At 47.7% G+C, this 17,994-nt stretch overlaps 5 protein-coding genes across 5 annotated transcripts; all 5 read left to right on the top strand.

Annotated features, from left to right (window-relative positions):
- Positions 1 to 1,009: 1,009 nt before the first annotated feature.
- Positions 1,010 to 3,157, top strand: EDB91DRAFT_386534 (uncharacterized protein). The gene is made up of 16 exons (XM_041327076.1): positions 1,010 to 1,181; positions 1,277 to 1,294; positions 1,358 to 1,367; positions 1,414 to 1,433; positions 1,484 to 1,516; positions 1,572 to 1,668; positions 1,720 to 1,748; positions 1,806 to 1,836; positions 1,899 to 1,931; positions 1,988 to 2,064; positions 2,116 to 2,170; positions 2,237 to 2,335; positions 2,397 to 2,507; positions 2,579 to 2,619; positions 2,674 to 2,699; positions 2,768 to 3,157. The coding sequence occupies exons 1-16, from the start codon at positions 1,167 to 1,169 to the stop codon at positions 2,895 to 2,897; spliced, it is 825 nt and encodes a 274-aa protein (XP_041176877.1). The 5' UTR covers positions 1,010 to 1,166; the 3' UTR covers positions 2,898 to 3,157.
- Positions 3,158 to 5,006: 1,849 nt separating this feature from the next.
- Positions 5,007 to 8,531, top strand: EDB91DRAFT_386645 (uncharacterized protein). The gene is made up of 4 exons (XM_041327077.1): positions 5,007 to 5,116; positions 5,169 to 6,307; positions 6,364 to 6,508; positions 6,563 to 8,531. The coding sequence occupies exons 2-4, from the start codon at positions 5,180 to 5,182 to the stop codon at positions 8,266 to 8,268; spliced, it is 2,979 nt and encodes a 992-aa protein (XP_041176878.1). The 5' UTR covers positions 5,007 to 5,116; positions 5,169 to 5,179; the 3' UTR covers positions 8,269 to 8,531.
- Positions 8,532 to 11,112: 2,581 nt separating this feature from the next.
- On the top strand, positions 11,113 to 12,288 carry EDB91DRAFT_1053796 (uncharacterized protein; the record flags this gene model as incomplete). The annotated part of the gene is made up of 3 exons (XM_041313777.1): positions 11,113 to 11,199; positions 11,250 to 11,830; positions 11,892 to 12,288. Coding segments are annotated over 3 exons (1,065 nt in total), but the record flags the coding sequence as incomplete, so codon positions are not given.
- A 548-nt stretch (positions 12,289 to 12,836) lies between these two features.
- EDB91DRAFT_1284615 (uncharacterized protein) lies at positions 12,837 to 13,628 on the top strand (the record flags this gene model as incomplete). Its single annotated transcript, XM_041324775.1, has 4 exons — positions 12,837 to 12,900; positions 12,977 to 13,077; positions 13,135 to 13,230; positions 13,259 to 13,628. The coding sequence occupies 4 exons, from the start codon at positions 12,837 to 12,839 to the stop codon at positions 13,601 to 13,603; spliced, it is 606 nt and encodes a 201-aa protein (XP_041176880.1). The 3' UTR covers positions 13,604 to 13,628.
- Positions 13,629 to 13,804: 176 nt separating this feature from the next.
- EDB91DRAFT_1082399 (uncharacterized protein) lies at positions 13,805 to 17,358 on the top strand (the record flags this gene model as incomplete). Its single annotated transcript, XM_041315486.1, has 14 exons — positions 13,805 to 14,125; positions 14,177 to 14,435; positions 14,491 to 14,693; positions 14,743 to 14,808; positions 14,882 to 15,181; positions 15,551 to 15,761; positions 15,816 to 16,018; positions 16,071 to 16,091; positions 16,246 to 16,273; positions 16,333 to 16,407; positions 16,456 to 16,543; positions 16,645 to 16,934; positions 17,061 to 17,096; positions 17,165 to 17,358. 14 exons carry the CDS (start codon positions 13,805 to 13,807, stop codon positions 17,356 to 17,358), a joined length of 2,295 nt encoding a protein of 764 aa, XP_041176881.1.
- Positions 17,359 to 17,994: the final 636 nt, after the last annotated feature.

Raw genomic sequence — 17,994 nt, forward strand, 5'->3', positions numbered from 1 at the left:
GACCGTGCTCGTTCTATTTGGACTTTATACCCCCGCTATTACATCATATACATTCATCCTGGATAGTGATCGATTGATCGATGACCATCCATCATTATTTTATGAACTGCACACTGCATTCGCTCTGCTAAGTTAATACCGTCCGTCTTCATTCTTCATTTGAGCTTTAAGCTCATACTTACGCTAGACTGCCGTCAACCCATGCTGTATCCACACAGCATCAACTCAGTATTTTGGCTGATTGCTAAACTTACCCGCGTGTCGCCTCTGATCGGATTCTGTTTTAACTTAGTCTCAACCCTAGTCAGACCATTAGAAAGACAGTTGTTTCTTGTTTGTCTGGGACAATGAATGATGAGCAATTTTAATTGGCTGGCTACTCTCCGCCATTTACATAATGTTGGACACTGGTTCAGAGTCCAGTTTGCGGCATCAAGTACTCTGCAGACTAGTGGATCATATTTAATTAATGCTAGTACTCTCAATCATTTGGCTTTGACAGCCATTTTCATATCCACCATCAGACCAGATTTACCCTAATGGCGCTTGGGGCGATACTGAACGGAAGCTCGCCGCGGCCTCTCCATCATCATGATGTTATTTTTGTTCCTTTGGGGTACTGCAGCTACACTGTAGCGCCCAACTGTGCCCGGACACTGTCGACACCTACGGCGACACAGGCTGTTGAACAATGGGTCACCATGTCCGCACACATGAGCTCGAAGGTCATAGCAAAAGTGCTAGTGATAGGATCAAGCCGTCGAACTATTCCACCACGTATTTCGGCTCTTGCAACCTGAAGTTCACTGAGACTCCAAAGGTGCGCGCGTGACCGAACTTTTATTTATCTAACTCTAAAAGAATTTTCCAAGATCCGTCAATCTATCATACGACATGAAAATAGCTGTGAAGGCGAGCAGGCCCAGGAGATGCAAACCATAGAGTGAGCACAATGGCTGATCCTCCCGTTCGCTGCATCTCCCCTTCACGAAAATGCAGTATACGCATGCCTCAGATTCGGATGCGTGTCACTTACTTTCAAGAACTCGAACCGCAGGGCGCCAGTTTTCGTTCTCGCATGACTTGACCTGAGCGCTCCAGCTTATATTTGAAACGGTTCCCCCGCTGCACCCGGGGTCGTTTCATTTCAGTTTCCCACTTCATTCATGAGAGATAAGAAGGTGGGTGACATACGTTCCTTGTACACAAAACCCATTTTCTCCTTCTCACACGAATGGGGACAAAGTATACGGCTGATGATCTTGCCGTAGCGAAGAGTTTGCAGGCTTACACGGTGCGTCTCTGTCTTATCAATCCGAGAGCCGTTGATAATAATACATTACCCATATGCTGCTAGTACCTATACAGTGCGTACTGTCTGATCTGCTTCTTCCTTGTTCTAACACAGTTCAGCATCGATAGCGACATTCTGGGTGGGCTTGTCCCGATGTGTTTCCGTCTGTTGTTAAACTCCCTTGCCCAGACCTACGATTATGCTTGTTCACTTCATCAGGAGGTAATTTACTCGTTCAGCCTGATTTTTGACATCGATAATCATAATGTGTTCAAAGTGGACGTTCCTGCTTCGGTCACGCTGGTCCAAGGTAAAATGCCTTTATATCGCTACACGATACGTGCCCTTTCTCCTCCTCGCCGGGAATCTATATCGTGCGTTCAGCTCCAGCACACATCGCTATGATTTGACATGTCGTGATTCAGTGAACTTCATGCCAAACAAGAACTCTGATGTATGTGAACGCACGGTATACTGGGTGACTGATGAACGACGCTTACTGCATGACCAGACATGCAAGATGTTGAACAATATTTGCTCGTGTACGTACATCGTGCATATATGCATGTACGTCCTTTCCGAGCGCTGCCCCTTCATCTCACAGGTTTCAGTTTAATATCAGTCACTTGCTCTGAATGTAAGTATCTCTTCTTCCACCGCGACACATCCGCGTTTCTGATTCCATCCGTTCAGTCTTTTTCGTACTAAGAACATATGCGCTCTGGAACAATCATAGATTTGTACTCGCAACCACGCTGACCGCCATTGTCGTGAGTATGTCCTCACTACTACCCCGGACTCGTGGTAGATGCATCAGTCAGGCTGTCATTGTAGCATCGGTCAGCGTTTCCTTCGCCACTACTGCCACCGAATCATGTATGCGCTCTCACCCTCCTTCTGTTATTCCACCACCACTCACGTAAATTCTCTCCACTTTCACAGTTGCGACCAGCGTGGTACCGGGCATCACAGGCTGCTACCAGAGCTCTGCTAGCGTCCACCTCTTCATACCCTTCCTTCTCTTACTTTTGCTTGAACTCGGTGTGTCGCCGGAAATCGGAGTATACATATACATAGACGCGTGCTGACCGACGCTCTTTAGTACTCATGACCCTCACGCTCGTACGTGCTATACAGAACTGGCGGACCACCAAGAGCCATATGTACGCCGTCCTGGTGAAGCACAACATATTCTACTATGCATGCGGTCTGTGTGAGTCAGGACATACACATATTTGTAGGCTCATTTTCCGTGCTCAACGATGGTGGTCTCTATTTTGAAAGTTTTCTCGACGGTGAATGTCCTCGCAACGCTGCTCCTCCATGTACGTGAATCCTCAAATTCTTCTATGACTGTCACTCATCAACCGCACCCATAGTACGATTACCACGTCATGTTCCAAGAGTATGCACTATTCGAATCCCACTGCGCATTCCTACTAACAACATCCTCAAACTCGCGCCCATAAACAGTTTACAGTTCTTCGTGCTCGCGATCCTCGCCACGCGCATGCACCGCCATCTCTGGCATATCGACCGGCGCGTACACGCCTTTGTACTTATTCCTATGTCCGACATGTATTCTGCGGCCGGTACGACATGATGCCTTGTTGCCCGGCTCGTTCGGCGTCGTTCACGAAGTCTGGTGGATGTGAACTTGATTACATTCTAGATCCGCGGGCTCATTGAATGTCATTTTTGGGGGGTCATGAAGGAAATAAGTTGCCTAGTACTTTTATGCGATTGTGCCTAGTCGAATGGGAGGTTATCCGGCTACTTACCTACGCAGCTACGGATTTAGGTATCAGACCTAAGTACGTGGACAAATCAATCGAAGCAAGCTAGTATTTATATGGATTGAAAGGGCGATAACCACATTGAAACTTGACAGTATCTCTGCAGAGAAGGAACGGTCATATAATAATGAAAGTCTAACGTACCATCTACATACTTACACAGAGTGAGTTCCCCGCAGAGGAGGGCAGTTCAAAGTACACTTGAATGCCCATATGTTCTATACGCTTTGCCTGTTGTTCGGCTTGTTATCACAGTACGCATTTCCACCTCGGCTAAATAGCGTTCGACGGGTCGTGCATTCGCTTCAATCAACGGGTCGTTGTGACGATCTCGAGTCACTAATATATATACATGCTGATATATTTCTTGTGTGGTTCCCTTCCATGGTTAACTGGTGACTACGAGAAGCTCTCCAGCTCTAACATACCCGAGCGTAAAGTAAACGCCTCCATCGCAATTCTATGTCATGGAATTCCTCTTGTAAACATGCTCGTTTACTCGCGCTGTCTCGCGATCTCAAAGGATCCTGATTATGACCATCTTCGTTCATTGCTTCACGGTCTTTGCGCTACAATACATGCACCAGCTTCGTGCTCGCTGAATTTCTGCGAGCCCGATGGTGACATCTTACATCCTCTTCCATTCTTCGATGCGGAAGCATCTTCTGATGACGGCTCCTGGACTGATTGAAGTCGTCGAGGTGTCCGTCAAGTCACACCATAATGTACATAAAATCCAACGAAGCAGGGACATGTCTGAGTCGAGAGGGCCGTAGAATAAAATTCTGATCTATCCAGAAGACAGGAGGGCCTGGCTTTGAGGAAGCAGGACAGTGCAGTCATCGACTTCGAATACTTATTGCACGTTGTTCGACCAACACTAGTCATAGTGGAGAGTACTTGCGGAACTTAGCTTTCCCTGGATGACGACTCGTGTTTGGATATCACCGTGAGCTAGTTAACCGATACATTAATATTGTGTGAAATACGATTGCTATTTTCGTCCTGCCGATGTATTTCTTGAAGATCGGGATCGGGATTGATATGTGCCTGGACATGATTGCAAGGAGACGTTGCCTCACGCCAGGGTGACGAGTCGGAGCGTGGCAGTGATCGAGCTATTTCAGCACTACCACCCAACCAACCAGCACAACGTATGGCGGCATGGTGCGAAGCATCTACTTACTGATTAGTCATGCCTCCTGGAGCAGCTCTAGGACTTGGGTGTCAATACGGAGCTGATCATACTCTGATGGGTATGAAACCGTAGTGAGAAACACAAGGGGGCAAGAAATACAGAAGCACGCACACACGGTACCAATATAACGGAGGTGCGCAATCTATGAAATATTTCCTGGGGCGAGGAAACCAGAACCCTGCGTGCGACAGCGTATAGAACCGTCAAGAACGACGACGAGTATTCTAAAGGTCATTTGTGATACTCACCTACGTCGAATGTGTTCGCCGATAATGGTCCTTGGAGTCGATCAAGCATCTCGCCGAGACAAGTGGAGAAGGGTGAATTGTCCATGCGGAATCTGGCGCTAGTGCAGACGACGTTGACGTGGACCATGAAAGGCTTGCCCAAGAGGTGAGGATCGGTATCATGCGGCGAAAGCAGGCAAAGCAGTACTCACCGATAACATGCATTAGCCGCGCTCGAGACACGCATGTCCGATATGTAATATCCCGGAAATGTGAAGACATCAGCGTCGGACGGCCTTTTTGATCTCGTAGCAAAGCAGGGTATGTTACAGAGGATGATGAAAGACGAGGTGAGTAAAATGGATTCATGGTTGCGGAGTTGGCCGTAGTGCATGATTCTACCAGACACGTGTTCTTTCGGGCGGGGTCAGTGGGAAGAGGTGGCAGTGATGATGGAAGGAGCGAAATGAGATGCGCGACATAGCAGCGTGGTAGGGAGCCTTCAAGAACCGTGGACAAGCACCTACATGAGTTGGGTTATAGGCAGACATCCAATGCTACCCAATCCACACAAGATCTACGACGTGACCATAACCTCAAAGTACGCTCCTCGCCAACTTCAGATGCTGCTGACCATCAATTTTTCTGTCTAGGTCAACGTGACATGTCAAGGATGCTTGATGTAGCAAGAAATGCCTATCTCGCTTTAAGAGGGAGGTCAGCAAAGGTGCAGGAAACGCAACGACAACCTGCGTCGGCAGCGCAGATGATGCGAGGGCAACTGGCGCCGTCGCGAATGATAAAAGTGCACAAGGAAAAAGTGTGGGCACTCGCGTTCTTCAAAGACGGCCGACGGGTCATCACTAGTTCACACGATGCAACCCTGCAAATCTGGGACGTGCAGAAAGGAGCATTGGTAGGGGGGCCATTCGAGGGACACAAGCACGGGGTAAAATCAGTCGCCATATCTCCAGACGACAGACGAATTGCGAGCGGTGGAAATGATAAAACCATCATCATCTGGGACGTCGAGAGTAAGCAGATGGTGTTCGGAATCGATCCACTAGTGAAGCACACAGACTCGGTGTGCTCGGTGTGTTTCTCTCCCAATGGCAAGAAACTCGCCAGCGGTTCAAATGATAAAACAGTCGTTATATGGGATATGGAGACTGGCGAGGTCCTCGCAACACTCGAGGGCCATAGTGAGGGGGTTTACAGCGTCGCGTTCAGTCCAGACGGTCTAAAAATAGCATCCGGGTCAGAGGACCGTACCATCCGGGTTTGGCGCACCGATACCTCCGCGCTTCTTCTTCAATTCGACGCTCATGAACACCGGGTTCGAAGTGTCGTGTGGTCTCCCGACGGTTTCCAACTCGTCTCCGCATCATACGACAGCACCGTCAAGTTCTGGAATTCGCATAACGGAAACCAGATCGGTCAACCTTGCATCGGTCACAGTGACTGGATTTATTCGCTCGCCATCTCTTCTGATGGTTCATTCATTGCCACGGCCTCAGACGACCAGACTGTGCGGCTCTGGAGCACAAAGACACACAAACAGATAGGACAGGCACTTAAACACACAGAACTGCTTTACTGTGTCGCTCTTTCTCCCAATGGAGAACTACTCGTCAGTGGAGATGGCGAAGGAAAGGTGCAGCTCTGGCCCATTGAGAGCGCACGTTCTTTAGCGATTCAGCTGTGTTCCTCGTGCGACTCCTTCTTTGCGCACCGCAGCAAAGTAAAGTTGGGACAAAACCTCTATCCGGAGGCCCTTCACGACGCGGAAAAGGTACGGACGATACCCGTCATTGATCTAGTAATTGTGCTGATACCGCCAATGTGTAGGTCGTTGAGCTTGATCCTTCCTCTTATCGTGGGTACGAGCTGAAGCATGCAGCGCTGCGTGGCGTGCAACGCTATGATGACGCAATCGAGGCTTTCAAAGTCATGCTCTTCAAGTTGGACGATGCTCCCTACGCACAGGTACAAAGTAAGCCCTGAACCCCTCATACGTCAACGCGAAGATGATTAACTCGTTCTCCAGAGCTGCGTCGGAAATATGTTAGTCCATCTGAAGCAGAAGACGCTATTCGAAGAGCTATTCACGCTCAACTGGATAACGCCCCACTGCGTCTACTCAACACTTTCACCGGGCGTTTATGCAACCGAGAGGCGCAGATAAACGCCTTTGTGGAAAGCACAGAGTACAAGGAGCTCTTGTATTCATCGATGACGCATGCGCCCCTGCAAACGGAGCCCATCACAGAAGCGGTCGCGAAGTACTTCAGTTGGGTCATGTTATCGCATAGGTGGGAAAGGAAGGAACTGTTGCTGGACGACATCCAGGAGAAGGACGTGTACAGTTTGGATCCAGTCGGAAATGTTGTGAAGCTGCAGAAGTTCTGCGAAATCGCTCGTGATGCGGGTTCTCACTGGGCGTGGAGCAATGCATGTTGCATCGACCAGAACAACAACGTTGAGCTCCAAGAATCAGTCAACTCAATGTTCGTTTGGTATCACGACTCAGCACTCACGATCGTCTACCTGTCAGATGTTCCGCCTTCCTCGAATTACGGGGCGCTGGCAAACAGCACTTGGAACACCCGAGGATGGACTCTTCCGGAGCTCCTCGCTCCTAAAAACATTCTCTTCTACCAAGCGGATTGGACTCCGTATCTCGACGACCACTCTCGCAATCACAAGGAGTCTGTCGCTATTATACAGGAGTTGGAGGACTCGACAGGAATAGATGCACGGGCCCTCGTTGCCTTCCATCCGGGGATGAGAACCGCCCGAGAGAAATTGCGATGGGCGGCCACACGTGTCACAACGGTGGAGGAAGATGTTGCATACTCACTGTTTGGCATCTTCGGCGTCCACCTACCTGTCATCTATGGCGAGACAAAACAGAACGCGCTCGGACGACTCTTGCAGGCAACTATAGCTCATTCGGGCGACATTACTGCCCTAGAGTGGGTCGGAAAATCATCCGAGTTTAATAGCTATCTCCCAGCTGACATTGCCTCGTACAAAGCTCCGCCATGCACACCACCATCTCTATCCCAAGACGAGATGCAGACGTCGGTGTCCAAGCTGCGGAATGTTGTTGCTGTGGAGTCGGCTTCGAAACTCTATACCCTCCTTGACAACCTCAGCACCCCTCATTTCGCGTACTCCAGACTGCAACTGCCTTGCATCGTATTTCCTGTTACAGAAGTGAGACGGAGGCGCGGTCAAGACCGGGAGTCATGTTTCACCTATGAAGTCAAGGCAGACGGGCTTGAAGACTTGCTGATTACCACCGAAGACAAGTTGATTCAGTTCTCTCCGGCAAGACCTCCTCGGCAGACAGTCCTTCTCATCCGTCCATGGAATCATCATGATTTCGGGCTGCCTGACCTCACAGACGAGACACAGAACATGGACGATTCGTCGGAGCCCAAGCCTTCGTCAGACAATTCGTTCAGCAGGTCTTCTGGAGAGTACAGTGAGACGGTTGATTCGGAGTTTTCATCAGACGATTCGCTCAGCGGGTCTTCTGGAGAGTATGGGTCGGTTGATTCAGAGTCTTACTCGCGAGCGTTGAGGTTGATGGTTCGCCTCGGCCAACCTTTTGGCGCACTGTTCCTAGCGCAGCAGCGGGGTGGGGAGTATAAGAGAATCGCTTCGGATCGCAGTATCATCGCACGAGTCAGGGACATGACATCTGTTGATGGCATGACGGACGTCAGGACGCTAGAGATATCGTGACTGGATACATCCCGAAGAACAGGGATCTATGACGCGTTTTTATCTATACCTTTACATTATCCTGCATGGAACAATTCTTCTGGGCATTTGTATTTTATCGTATGCTGACTGACGACAGGAAATCGAACGACTATGATTCAATGATGGAATTATCACTGGTGGAGTATGTGTTGTTTATCCTTACTTATCGTCCCATCCACTGATTCATTGATCATCAGTATGATCACCTTTCACGAGTTGTACATTCGCCTTACTACGCTCTGTCATTACTACTCCGTTTCCCTGCATCTGACTGTTTACCGCAAGCGTTACTCACCCCATCATGATATGCCGCTGGATCGCCTGTTGAATGCATCTGGTGTTGAAATTTGAAAACTGCTGATTTCCGTGATAGGCTCACTTCAAACTATGATAGTATGGCTGTGACTACTGAACTGATAAAGGTGAAATCCATGGAGATCATCCGACAACCAGGTCCGTCACACTGGCGGTTCATATGAGCTCCAAATCATGTAGCCCGAAGTATCATAGGTCCCTTGATAGCCGCCAAGCAAATAAAGGGCGGGTACTGTAGCTACTGAGACCCCTGAGTGGTGGAATGTTGTGGTAGAAATCGGCATCATCGCTTGGGGAAAATGGCCATGATCATTGCGAGGTCGGACCTCGGTGCAAGCCTGGAGCAACTCAAAGCCACACTCGAATTCAAAGAGCAATATTGATTGGCACTGGCACTTTCAGAATGCCATGATGGTGGAAGACGATGTCGCATACTCATTGATATTTCAGCGTCCACTAGTACTTAATTACCTGCCATCGAGCTCTGGGGAGAGTAAAATGTAAGTACATGAACTCATTGATTCACTGGCAAGTCTAGCTAGGGACTCGTTTTCAGGCCGTGTGAAGAACCCATTGAAATTGCCCCCTTCCTCATCAACACAATTCATCGAATTCCTTTTAATTCAGATGCCCATCATGCGGACGGCACACTAAAGTCATCATTTCACCGTCACGTTCTTGTTCTGCCACCAGCCACAAGCTAATTCAGTTCTCGCCAGCAACTTGCAAGACCTGCCCAGCAGACTGTCCGTGGAATCATCATGATTTCCGGCTGCCTGACACCACAGACAAGACGCAGAGCATTGAAGTTGATCATTCGCCTCGGACAAATTTTTGGTGCACTTCTCCTGGCAGCAGCAGAGTGAGGAGTATAAGAGAATGGCTTCGGATCACAGTATCATTGCACGAGTAAGGGACATGGCTTCAGTTGATGATTTGATGGACGTCAGGACGCTAGAGATGTCGCACTCCCAGCTGCATCCCGAAGAATGGAGATCCATGACACATTTTCATTTATACCTTGACATCTGCATCAAACAGTTCTTGTGGGCATTTGTGTTATATCGTATGCTGATTGACAACAGGAAATCAAACAACCGCGATTGTATGATGGGGGTCGTCACTGGTTGAGAAGGCGTTGTTTATCGTCCTAGTCACTTGTCATATTACAATTACCACCTATTGTTCCCACCTTTCTTACTTAATAAAGTGGTACCTAAGATGTTTACGTGCCACTACATTAGCTTAAAAAGGTCTATTTGTGAGGACTGGCGGTCCAGACCAGCATCCTAAGGGGACTTAGAGCCTTCAATATTGTACTGTGGTATATGGAGCACGTGAGCAAGTGAGTAATGTCTAAATATGGTAGTACCATGCCACCGCCATTGTCGTCAACAACGTGCTCGCTGTCTCCCACAACGAGCTCACTACCTGCCTCAATTTTAGTTGTTTAAGGGCGCATTTTTTTTCATCCTCCTCCTTCCACTCCCAACTAATATATAATTTAGCTTTCTTCACAGCACAGATGCCAAATACAGAGCTGTATACAGTATGTATTTTATGTCACAAGGTTTGAACTATGGGTGACATATGTCACATGCCACCCTCAACCTTTCAACCGCCTTCCACACATCACGCCACCTGTTCTTTAGCCTCCTTTCACCTTGTGTTAGCGATGACCAAAGGACTCTACAACGCACCCGGCGTGTCTCAAGCAGCACGGATATCCATTGGAGGGAGGAGAAGCCAGGTGATTTGCAACAAAGATTGTGCCAAGCGGGCAGCGGTAGCATCCTCAGAACATGCAGCGCAGCTCCGTAGTGCGTACTTCCTACTCTTTTTCACTGTTGCCCTGCATAATTGATCATTAGAGATGAGCTTGCACCAGCGGGAACACTTTTTGCAAGCAGAAAAAGATGTCACTACAGCCAAACCTTCCTCAGATCTGCCTTACGACCTCACAAACAACAGCTTCAACCACGATGTCGATTTTTCAACAATTATCCCTCCAGTGGGCTGAGGAAGGCTTCTCAGTCAGTCATGGCTGGTGGAGAGCTTGAGCTTTACAAGGATCTGAGTAATGCCCTATCCTCCCAATGGTAAGCCTCATATTTTGATCAATTCTACTTGTTGTGTGATGTGATAATTTAGTCCTCGTATTGATGACCGCAATCAACATGACCGCACAACCCGACTAGCACTATCCTGGGCAGCCCAGTATGAGTTGCTCATTGATGCGTACCTACAGTTTCGTTATGAGAGCCCATCGTTTGCGTCTCTCCCCACAACTATCAGCGATTCTGACAAGACCTCGGAGACATTTCCAATAGAAGTCGTCGACTTATTTGGTGAGTCATAGATTCCTTCACCTGAGCAGCACCTCATGTTCCCTTAGAACATTATCATGCTGTCTTTGCTCACTGCTCAGCTCATCTCAATGTGTCACTTATGGCACGGGGGTAAATAGGAGCATCGCCAATTCAGCCAACAGTCGCCATCACTTTATGAACTCTGGAATCCTACCGTCAGACTCACCACGCATGTCCACGTGTGAGCATTCATGCACAAGCAAAAGCGTTATGTCATCTTCACAATGTAAGTCAATTATTTTTTAAGTTTCATACACGTAATTCTTCTGAGTACAGGTCTGTTACAGTCGGTATCTAGCGGCACAGTTTCGGGTTGCCTATGATGTGTACCTCAAAATATTACGATGTGTGTCGCTGAGCGTGTTGCAAGCTCTTGGACATACAGGTCCAAATTGGCGCGCATGTAACTCTTGTCCTGCTTGTCATTACAAGGTCGAAGGTGAACCAGAACTTCGGTTTCCATTTGAGGTTGCACTCAATGGCAACAACTCAGCAAAATTCGTGGACCCTGCCCTACGTGGGGGAAGAGAGCGTTCTGACCCCCAAAATGGCCAGTCTGATATCTGGCTTGATGAAGAATATGTTGACCAATTCAAAGATGAGGTTCAGAATGCTTGCTGGCGCTACCATCCTACTCCTGCTCAAACTGTGGATCCAGATGATCCATGGGTTGATTGTGAAGCCGAAGAACAAGATTCAAATGAGCCAATCAACGTATGTGTCGATCATTGGCGCAATGCGGCCCCCAAGGCTCGTAAACAAATGTTTGCAGTCTTTCACAAGTCGGGCATTTTTGTAGCTGTATGCCATCACGGCTTTCTTCTTTCAATATGCGATATGGTTCGCAGTGGTGAGCTGTGCGTTCTATTCAGATTACAATATTCTGATGCCGATCTGCTGACTCAATAATTTATGCAGAATGAAATATCCACTGGCAACCATCAGCAAATTGATGGAAGTCTTTGCTGAACCCTTCCTTTATGGCTATGACATTAAGTGTGCATTCCATTCCATTCTACATCGCTCATCGCTTGGATCTGCAGTGCAGGCTCTCGGTATTGAAGGAGTGGTACCAGGATTTCACGGTCATGCGCAAAATAGACTCTGTCAAGTACGGCACCACTCGAAGTTCATGGCCGGCGCTGGGAAGGAAGATTTTGAAACTTGTGAACAGACATTTTCGGAGTCTAATGCACTCGCTCCTGAAATTAGGAACGCAACCAAATTCCACAGGCATCAAGCACTTGATGAACATTTTAAATTCGCTGATGAGGACAAATATGCTACTCTCAGTTGGTCTACGCTCCCATACTAGTGCTAATATGTGCTTACGACAGTTTCCAGGTACCTTCATTTACCACAATTACGTGCAAGCACTCGAGTGCATTCATTCCCATGAGGAGTTTCTTCGACATTTTGATCTCACCCCTCAAGATTTTGAATCGGATCTGGCTGAGGAATGCAGCTACCTGGAGGCAGCCAGTCAACGCAAGTCTGGAGATAGTATACAAGTGGAATATGTGAAGGCATTGAATGACCTTGATCTAGCATGGTGAGGCTGGATTATTCTTCTAGACTCATATTTACATTTAATTATCTTAGAACTCAATGGGAGGCCGCCCAACACGAGTTCAATCGCCTCGACTTACACAGTTATTGACAACGGATTTACTAATAAGGACATCGCCTAATGTACAGCCGTCGCCGTACCACAACACAGAACCAAATGGAGATGAAAGCCCAGGTTGTCAAGGATTTTGAAGCTTGCATTGGTGTTGAGGAGCGGTGGTCTCTGACCCACTGTGGAACGCATTAGAGCGCAATCACTCATTGCCAATGCGCAGTATCATAAGGCTGTTGACAATGTGGAGCAGCCTCGTGGTCATGCGACTTCTGGAACTTACGAAACTCCAGATGAGTGGTTTAGGTAAATTTCAAATCTTCATCAGATCCACGCTAACTTGTACTACAGGCTATAAACTACTGAACACAGATCACCAAAGCCCTAAAGACCCGGGCCACTGCAATCCGGAATGCCCTCAACCGATATAATAAACATGCCACCACACTTGACCCTCCTCGTGCACCAATCACATGGGAGCAGGTTGTCGAGTTCTCACAACTCGCTGAATTTGACCTGCTTTGAGACACTGGGAACCAGTTGCACAACAAGCGTTGGTCAATCCCTCGTAATTGTCAAGCATTGGGAAAATACTTTGATCTAGAACGTTCAAAGGAGGAGATTGTGCGCTGCAATGTAGAGACTCTGCTGCCTTCGCATGAAGATTCGAGATGATGCGATTCTTTTTCCAGCTGTAATTGAGCAGTGTCATGAATCTAACCCACCTCTTGCAGCTGAGATACAGCGCCGCTGGCACCATCTGCAATCTGTTAACACTTTCCACCTCTCCCGCATTGCACAAATTCACGCTCTTCCTGGATTTTCGGGTAGCAGAGCTGTAGGGACTCGTGTCGGACAGATGATTAGTGATGCACAAGCAGAAGGTGACGCAGATACGGCTAATGAGTTAGAGGATGACGAGCATGATCCTGATGGCCAGGAACAGACGTTGATGGAGGACTTCTTTGATCAGTTGCATATTGGATCCGCCGAGACAGAGGAAGACTAGCATAGCTGCATTAGACTCACAGCCCATGTATTAGTAGCATAACGAATGTTGATGATGATTCTGATATGGCAAGGAGACAATGGAAATAATTGTTTAATGAAGCCAGATGTTTTGCTGCATTAATCACTTACATATTTTACCGCATCAAATATGGTCAGTACTTAATTGACACCAACCTTCGTTCCGCTGCCACATTCACCAATGAACTGGTCCAATAGCGATTTCAATCATGCTCCCACCGTTGATGGCACCCGCAGATTGCTGGAAGCAATATCTCACCCTGCAGAACCTGCAGGCGTCACGGACATGTCTGATCGATGGATATCTGCTCTGATTGCTATGCTAGCTCACGGATTTCACAACGATAACAACCACCTCAAGGACGACAAAGGCTTTCATCCTTTAATGATCGAACACTACACCAGCACTAGCTTTGATGGGTTGTCGAGTGATGACAAACAGGGTGCCTCACGAGAGCGAAGCACACATCTTGTCCGTCTGCGCAGACTCATATATGACTTGGTAGGTCATGCGTCGTGATTTAATGATCCTCGAGTAACTTTTTTTTGGCAGTGTACCGTCCTCGATCGTCTTTCTGGTGGCACAACTTTGTGTCTACATCATCCAGGTGCAACTGCGCCTTTGACCGACATTCATGCTGAAGATCTCAGTGCATCACTCTATATCAATCCAAAGCTTCTTGCTCAGCAGACAGAATGTCATCAAACCATCGCACAAATCACCCAACTCTTCATTGAGGGATGCGCTCTTCCAGTCGCACAATCTTTCCGCAAAGCTCAACTTGCACATGGATGGAGGCAGGATCTTCAAAGTCACTCGGTGCAGCATGAGTATGATGCGATCCCCCTCATCCCCTTGCCTTCTAGTGGTACTCATTCCCCCTGACTTTGACATCCTGGGGCGACCTGTTGGTTGTCTTGACCATATATTTGCCACGAGAGCAACCACTGACTCCATGGTACCGTTTTCTTCTATCTCTGGAAGACTGTCATCTGTTCGTTGGATCAATCAGCAAGTCCCTTTATCTAGCCGCACTTCATTGGTTGCGAGAGATAGCACAGACAATCTCGTAAGTCAACTTTATATTGTGCATCTTACTTAACTAATTTTGCCTGCAGGTTAACCAGTTATGCACCACGTCACCATCAGATGCAATTGCCTCGCTACCCGCTTTCACCCTCGATGTATGATGTTATGCGCACTAGGGTTAGCCCTCATTTCCCAGGCGATGTTTTGGTTCTTCAACCCCCAATTCAGGCTTCCACCCAATCGTCTGCCACACCATCTCAGGGCATGACTATAGCTCGAATGCACCAAATTCAGGCTACACCATCTGCCATGCCATCTCGTGCCAATTCTTACAGCCTGAATGTAGCTCACACTCTATCAAACACATCACATCTTTCCATGCACGAGGTTTCCGTCACGCCGGTGTCAACACCAGCAACTAGTAGGATCACAAATCAGGAGCCCGGTGGCTTTTCTTCGTATCCCTCTCCTAGAAGACCGCTTCGGTCATTTGGACCTGTCAACTCAACTCACCCTCCAGGCACTTGGGTATGGTGATGTGTTTCATAAAGTTTGCCGTGACGTGTTTGACAATTTTGTCACTGAAAACTGGGTATCAGAGCTAGCCAAAAGAGGCTTACTAACCCAGATCATGCTGAGCAGATCTCCGCCGCCATGTGGGATGATTGTGATGAGTTATGATTGTGCCTCCACTAATGTTTTTGCAATGTAATACCATGCTGTGTGCTGACTTCACAAATTTAAGTTCGGTTGCTCCATTTCTGAGTACAGCTTGTTTTCTATCTATGGTGCATTCTGTCTTCTTGAGCAGCAGACGTCGCCTTGTTGCTCGTTGTGGGCGCAAGAAGGCCCCAAAGCTATCCTGAGACTGCTCGCCAGGCTATTACTACCCAACAGCGTGCCAAGCGTGCTGATGAGGATGCTGCGGTAGATGAGGTCCTGACCTATATTGATGAACAAGCTACAGAGCTAGCTCAACAGTTTGGTCGAAGTCGCCGACATTATCTGGAAAAAAATTTCATCAGCTCAGCAATGCAAAGAAAACAGCACAATAAGACCAGTTCCTGGTCCGTGTATCTGCACTTTAAAGGTCGAAATTTTAATGCAGGTATGTTCTTCAGTGGCGACTAGTATTGAATGAACTTGTACTGATTGCTAGCAGATAAAGAAGTAGGACAACGAAGCAACATTCGTGCCCTCGCTCGTGACACAGAGGAATACCACCAGCTCACATTGGAGCAACACTCAGAGATGGTAGAGGAATTCAATAAAATCAAGAGCTCCAGACAGAGTAAGCCGCCAAATGTCACCACTCATACTCGCCTTGCAGAGGTAAATCATAGCTTTGCTGCAATGGTCAGTGAGGTGAGTTCCAACTGGTCCTTACAGTATGCAAAATCTAACTGTTCTCCGACAGGCTGAAGCACTCAAGGAGCATGTAGGTACCGAAACCTTGATCGTTGCAGTGCGAAGTTCAACCAACCTCGACATGTTGCCCAAAGTCCACTTTACCAGTGATGTGGTGTCCCACTTTGTCCACACACTCTTATGCGAGGATCCCATGAAATTTGGGATTAAGATGGAATCTACAGTTCTTGCTGGGCTCCCAACACGAAACTGGTGAGATTTTTGAGCCAATGGGTGGTTTCACGCTGCTAATCCTAATCATGCTCACTTAGTTTTCTCTATGACTTACACTGATCGCAAACTCACTGCCAAGAGCTCAATTCAAAATGGGTTGAATCAAAGTTTAGGTACGCGTTCATTTTATTTATTTACAATCTTCTAATCTACCTAATTAGTTGATGTGACTGAGGACCAGAACGCAACACTTGAATTTGTCCGCTATGAGCGGATGGTCCAGGCTCATCTTGTCAAAATTGTTGGCTGGTGTCACAATCACTGGGGTAATTCAAGCAACCTCAAGGCGGTGTTGATGCCTTGCAGATGCTTGCACTCACAATTGACAATTGAACATGCTGGTTTGTTAGGATTTCGAAAGACGAAGCCATCAAGCGCATGGAGCGCATTGATGCTGGTGAAGACTTGTCACCGAACAAAGTTGACACAGAACCCTATGAAAGTGACAACAACAACAACAGAGACAGCAACAACAATGACGGAGACAGAGACGGAGACAACAGCAACGACATCGACATCGACAACAGCAACGGCAATGACGGAGATGGAGACAACAGCAACAGCAACAGCAACAGCAACAGCAACAACAGAGACAGAGACAACAGCAGAGACAGAGACAACAATGGCAGTGTGGGCAATAGTGCTCCCACTAGAGAGCCTCATAGCGAGATAATAGATGACCTTCATTGATCCTGCACTTTGAGCATGCGGAGGTGAGCATTTTAACATTGTTGCGAATCCTACTAACTATCTACTTTTTTTACAGCTTCTGCGTCTATTCCAACTTTCAACTTGGCACCCGGTAAGGAGGCTCCATGCCCACACCTCCTTCGTTCTTAGACAGCCCATACTAACAAGTATCTACTACAGTGACGAATCACAAGCGCGGCGCTCCGGAACCTTCAACTGATGGAGCGCCGGCAAAGCGAAGGAGAAAGATGACTGAAAAGGCCATGTATGCAGCAAGGAAGGCACAGAAGTGGAATAGGAGGGGGAAAGGAGCAAAGAGTGTGGCTGTTGTGGATTCTAGTGACTCGGATGAGAACGAGTGGGAGGACCTTTAGAACGAAAACGGCTACCACAGTGCAGGCTTTTTCACCTTGTTTTTATGTTGTACACACCACTCTTAATACATGGTTTTGATGTATGCAATTAATTTAGAGTAGGAAGTATGCACTACGGAGCTGTGCTGCACGTTCTGAGGATGCTACCGCTGCCCGCTTGGCACAATCTTTGTTGCAAATCACCTGGCTTCTCCTCCCTCCAATGGATATCTGTGCTGCTTGAGACACGCCAGGTGCGTTGTAGAGTCCTTTGGTCATCACTAACACAAGGTGAAAGGAGGCTAAAGAACAGGTGGCGTGATGTGTGGAAGGCAGTTGAAAGGTTGAGGGTGGCATGTGACATATGTCACCCATAGTTCAAACCTTGTGACATAAAATACATACTGTATACAGCTCTGTATTTGGCATCTGTGCTGTGAAGAAAGCTAAATTATATATTAGTTGGGAGTGGAAGGAGGAGGATGAAAAAAAATGCGCCCTTAAACAACTAAAATTGAGGCAGGTAGTGAGCTCGTTGTGGGAGACAGCGAGCACGTTGTTGACGACAATGGCGGTGGCATGGTACTACCATATTTAGACATTACTCACTTGCTCACGTGCTCCATATACCACAGTACAATATTGAAGGCTCTAAGT

Source organism: Suillus paluster (genome assembly GCF_016628075.1).
Source record: "Suillus paluster strain FC165 chromosome Unknown EDB91scaffold_28, whole genome shotgun sequence".
Classification (NCBI taxonomy): Eukaryota; Fungi; Basidiomycota; class Agaricomycetes; order Boletales; family Suillaceae; genus Suillus; species Suillus paluster.

Excerpts from the sequence above, each read along its gene's own strand:
- EDB91DRAFT_386645 (XM_041327077.1), top strand. The coding sequence starts at position 5,180 with ATGTCAAGGATGCTTGATGTAGCAAGAAATGCCTATCTCGCTTTAAGA. Across the intron at positions 6,308-6,363 it reads CCCTTCACGACGCGGAAAAG|GTCGTTGAGCTTGATCCTTC; the intron begins GTACGGACGATA and ends GCCAATGTGTAG. Across the intron at positions 6,509-6,562 it reads TCCCTACGCACAGGTACAAA|AGCTGCGTCGGAAATATGTT; the intron begins GTAAGCCCTGAA and ends CTCGTTCTCCAG.
- EDB91DRAFT_386534 (XM_041327076.1), top strand. Across the intron at positions 1,434-1,483 it reads CATCGATAGCGACATTCTGG|ACCTACGATTATGCTTGTTC; the intron begins GTGGGCTTGTCC and ends TCCCTTGCCCAG. Across the intron at positions 2,620-2,673 it reads TCGCAACGCTGCTCCTCCAT|TACGATTACCACGTCATGTT; the intron begins GTACGTGAATCC and ends CCGCACCCATAG.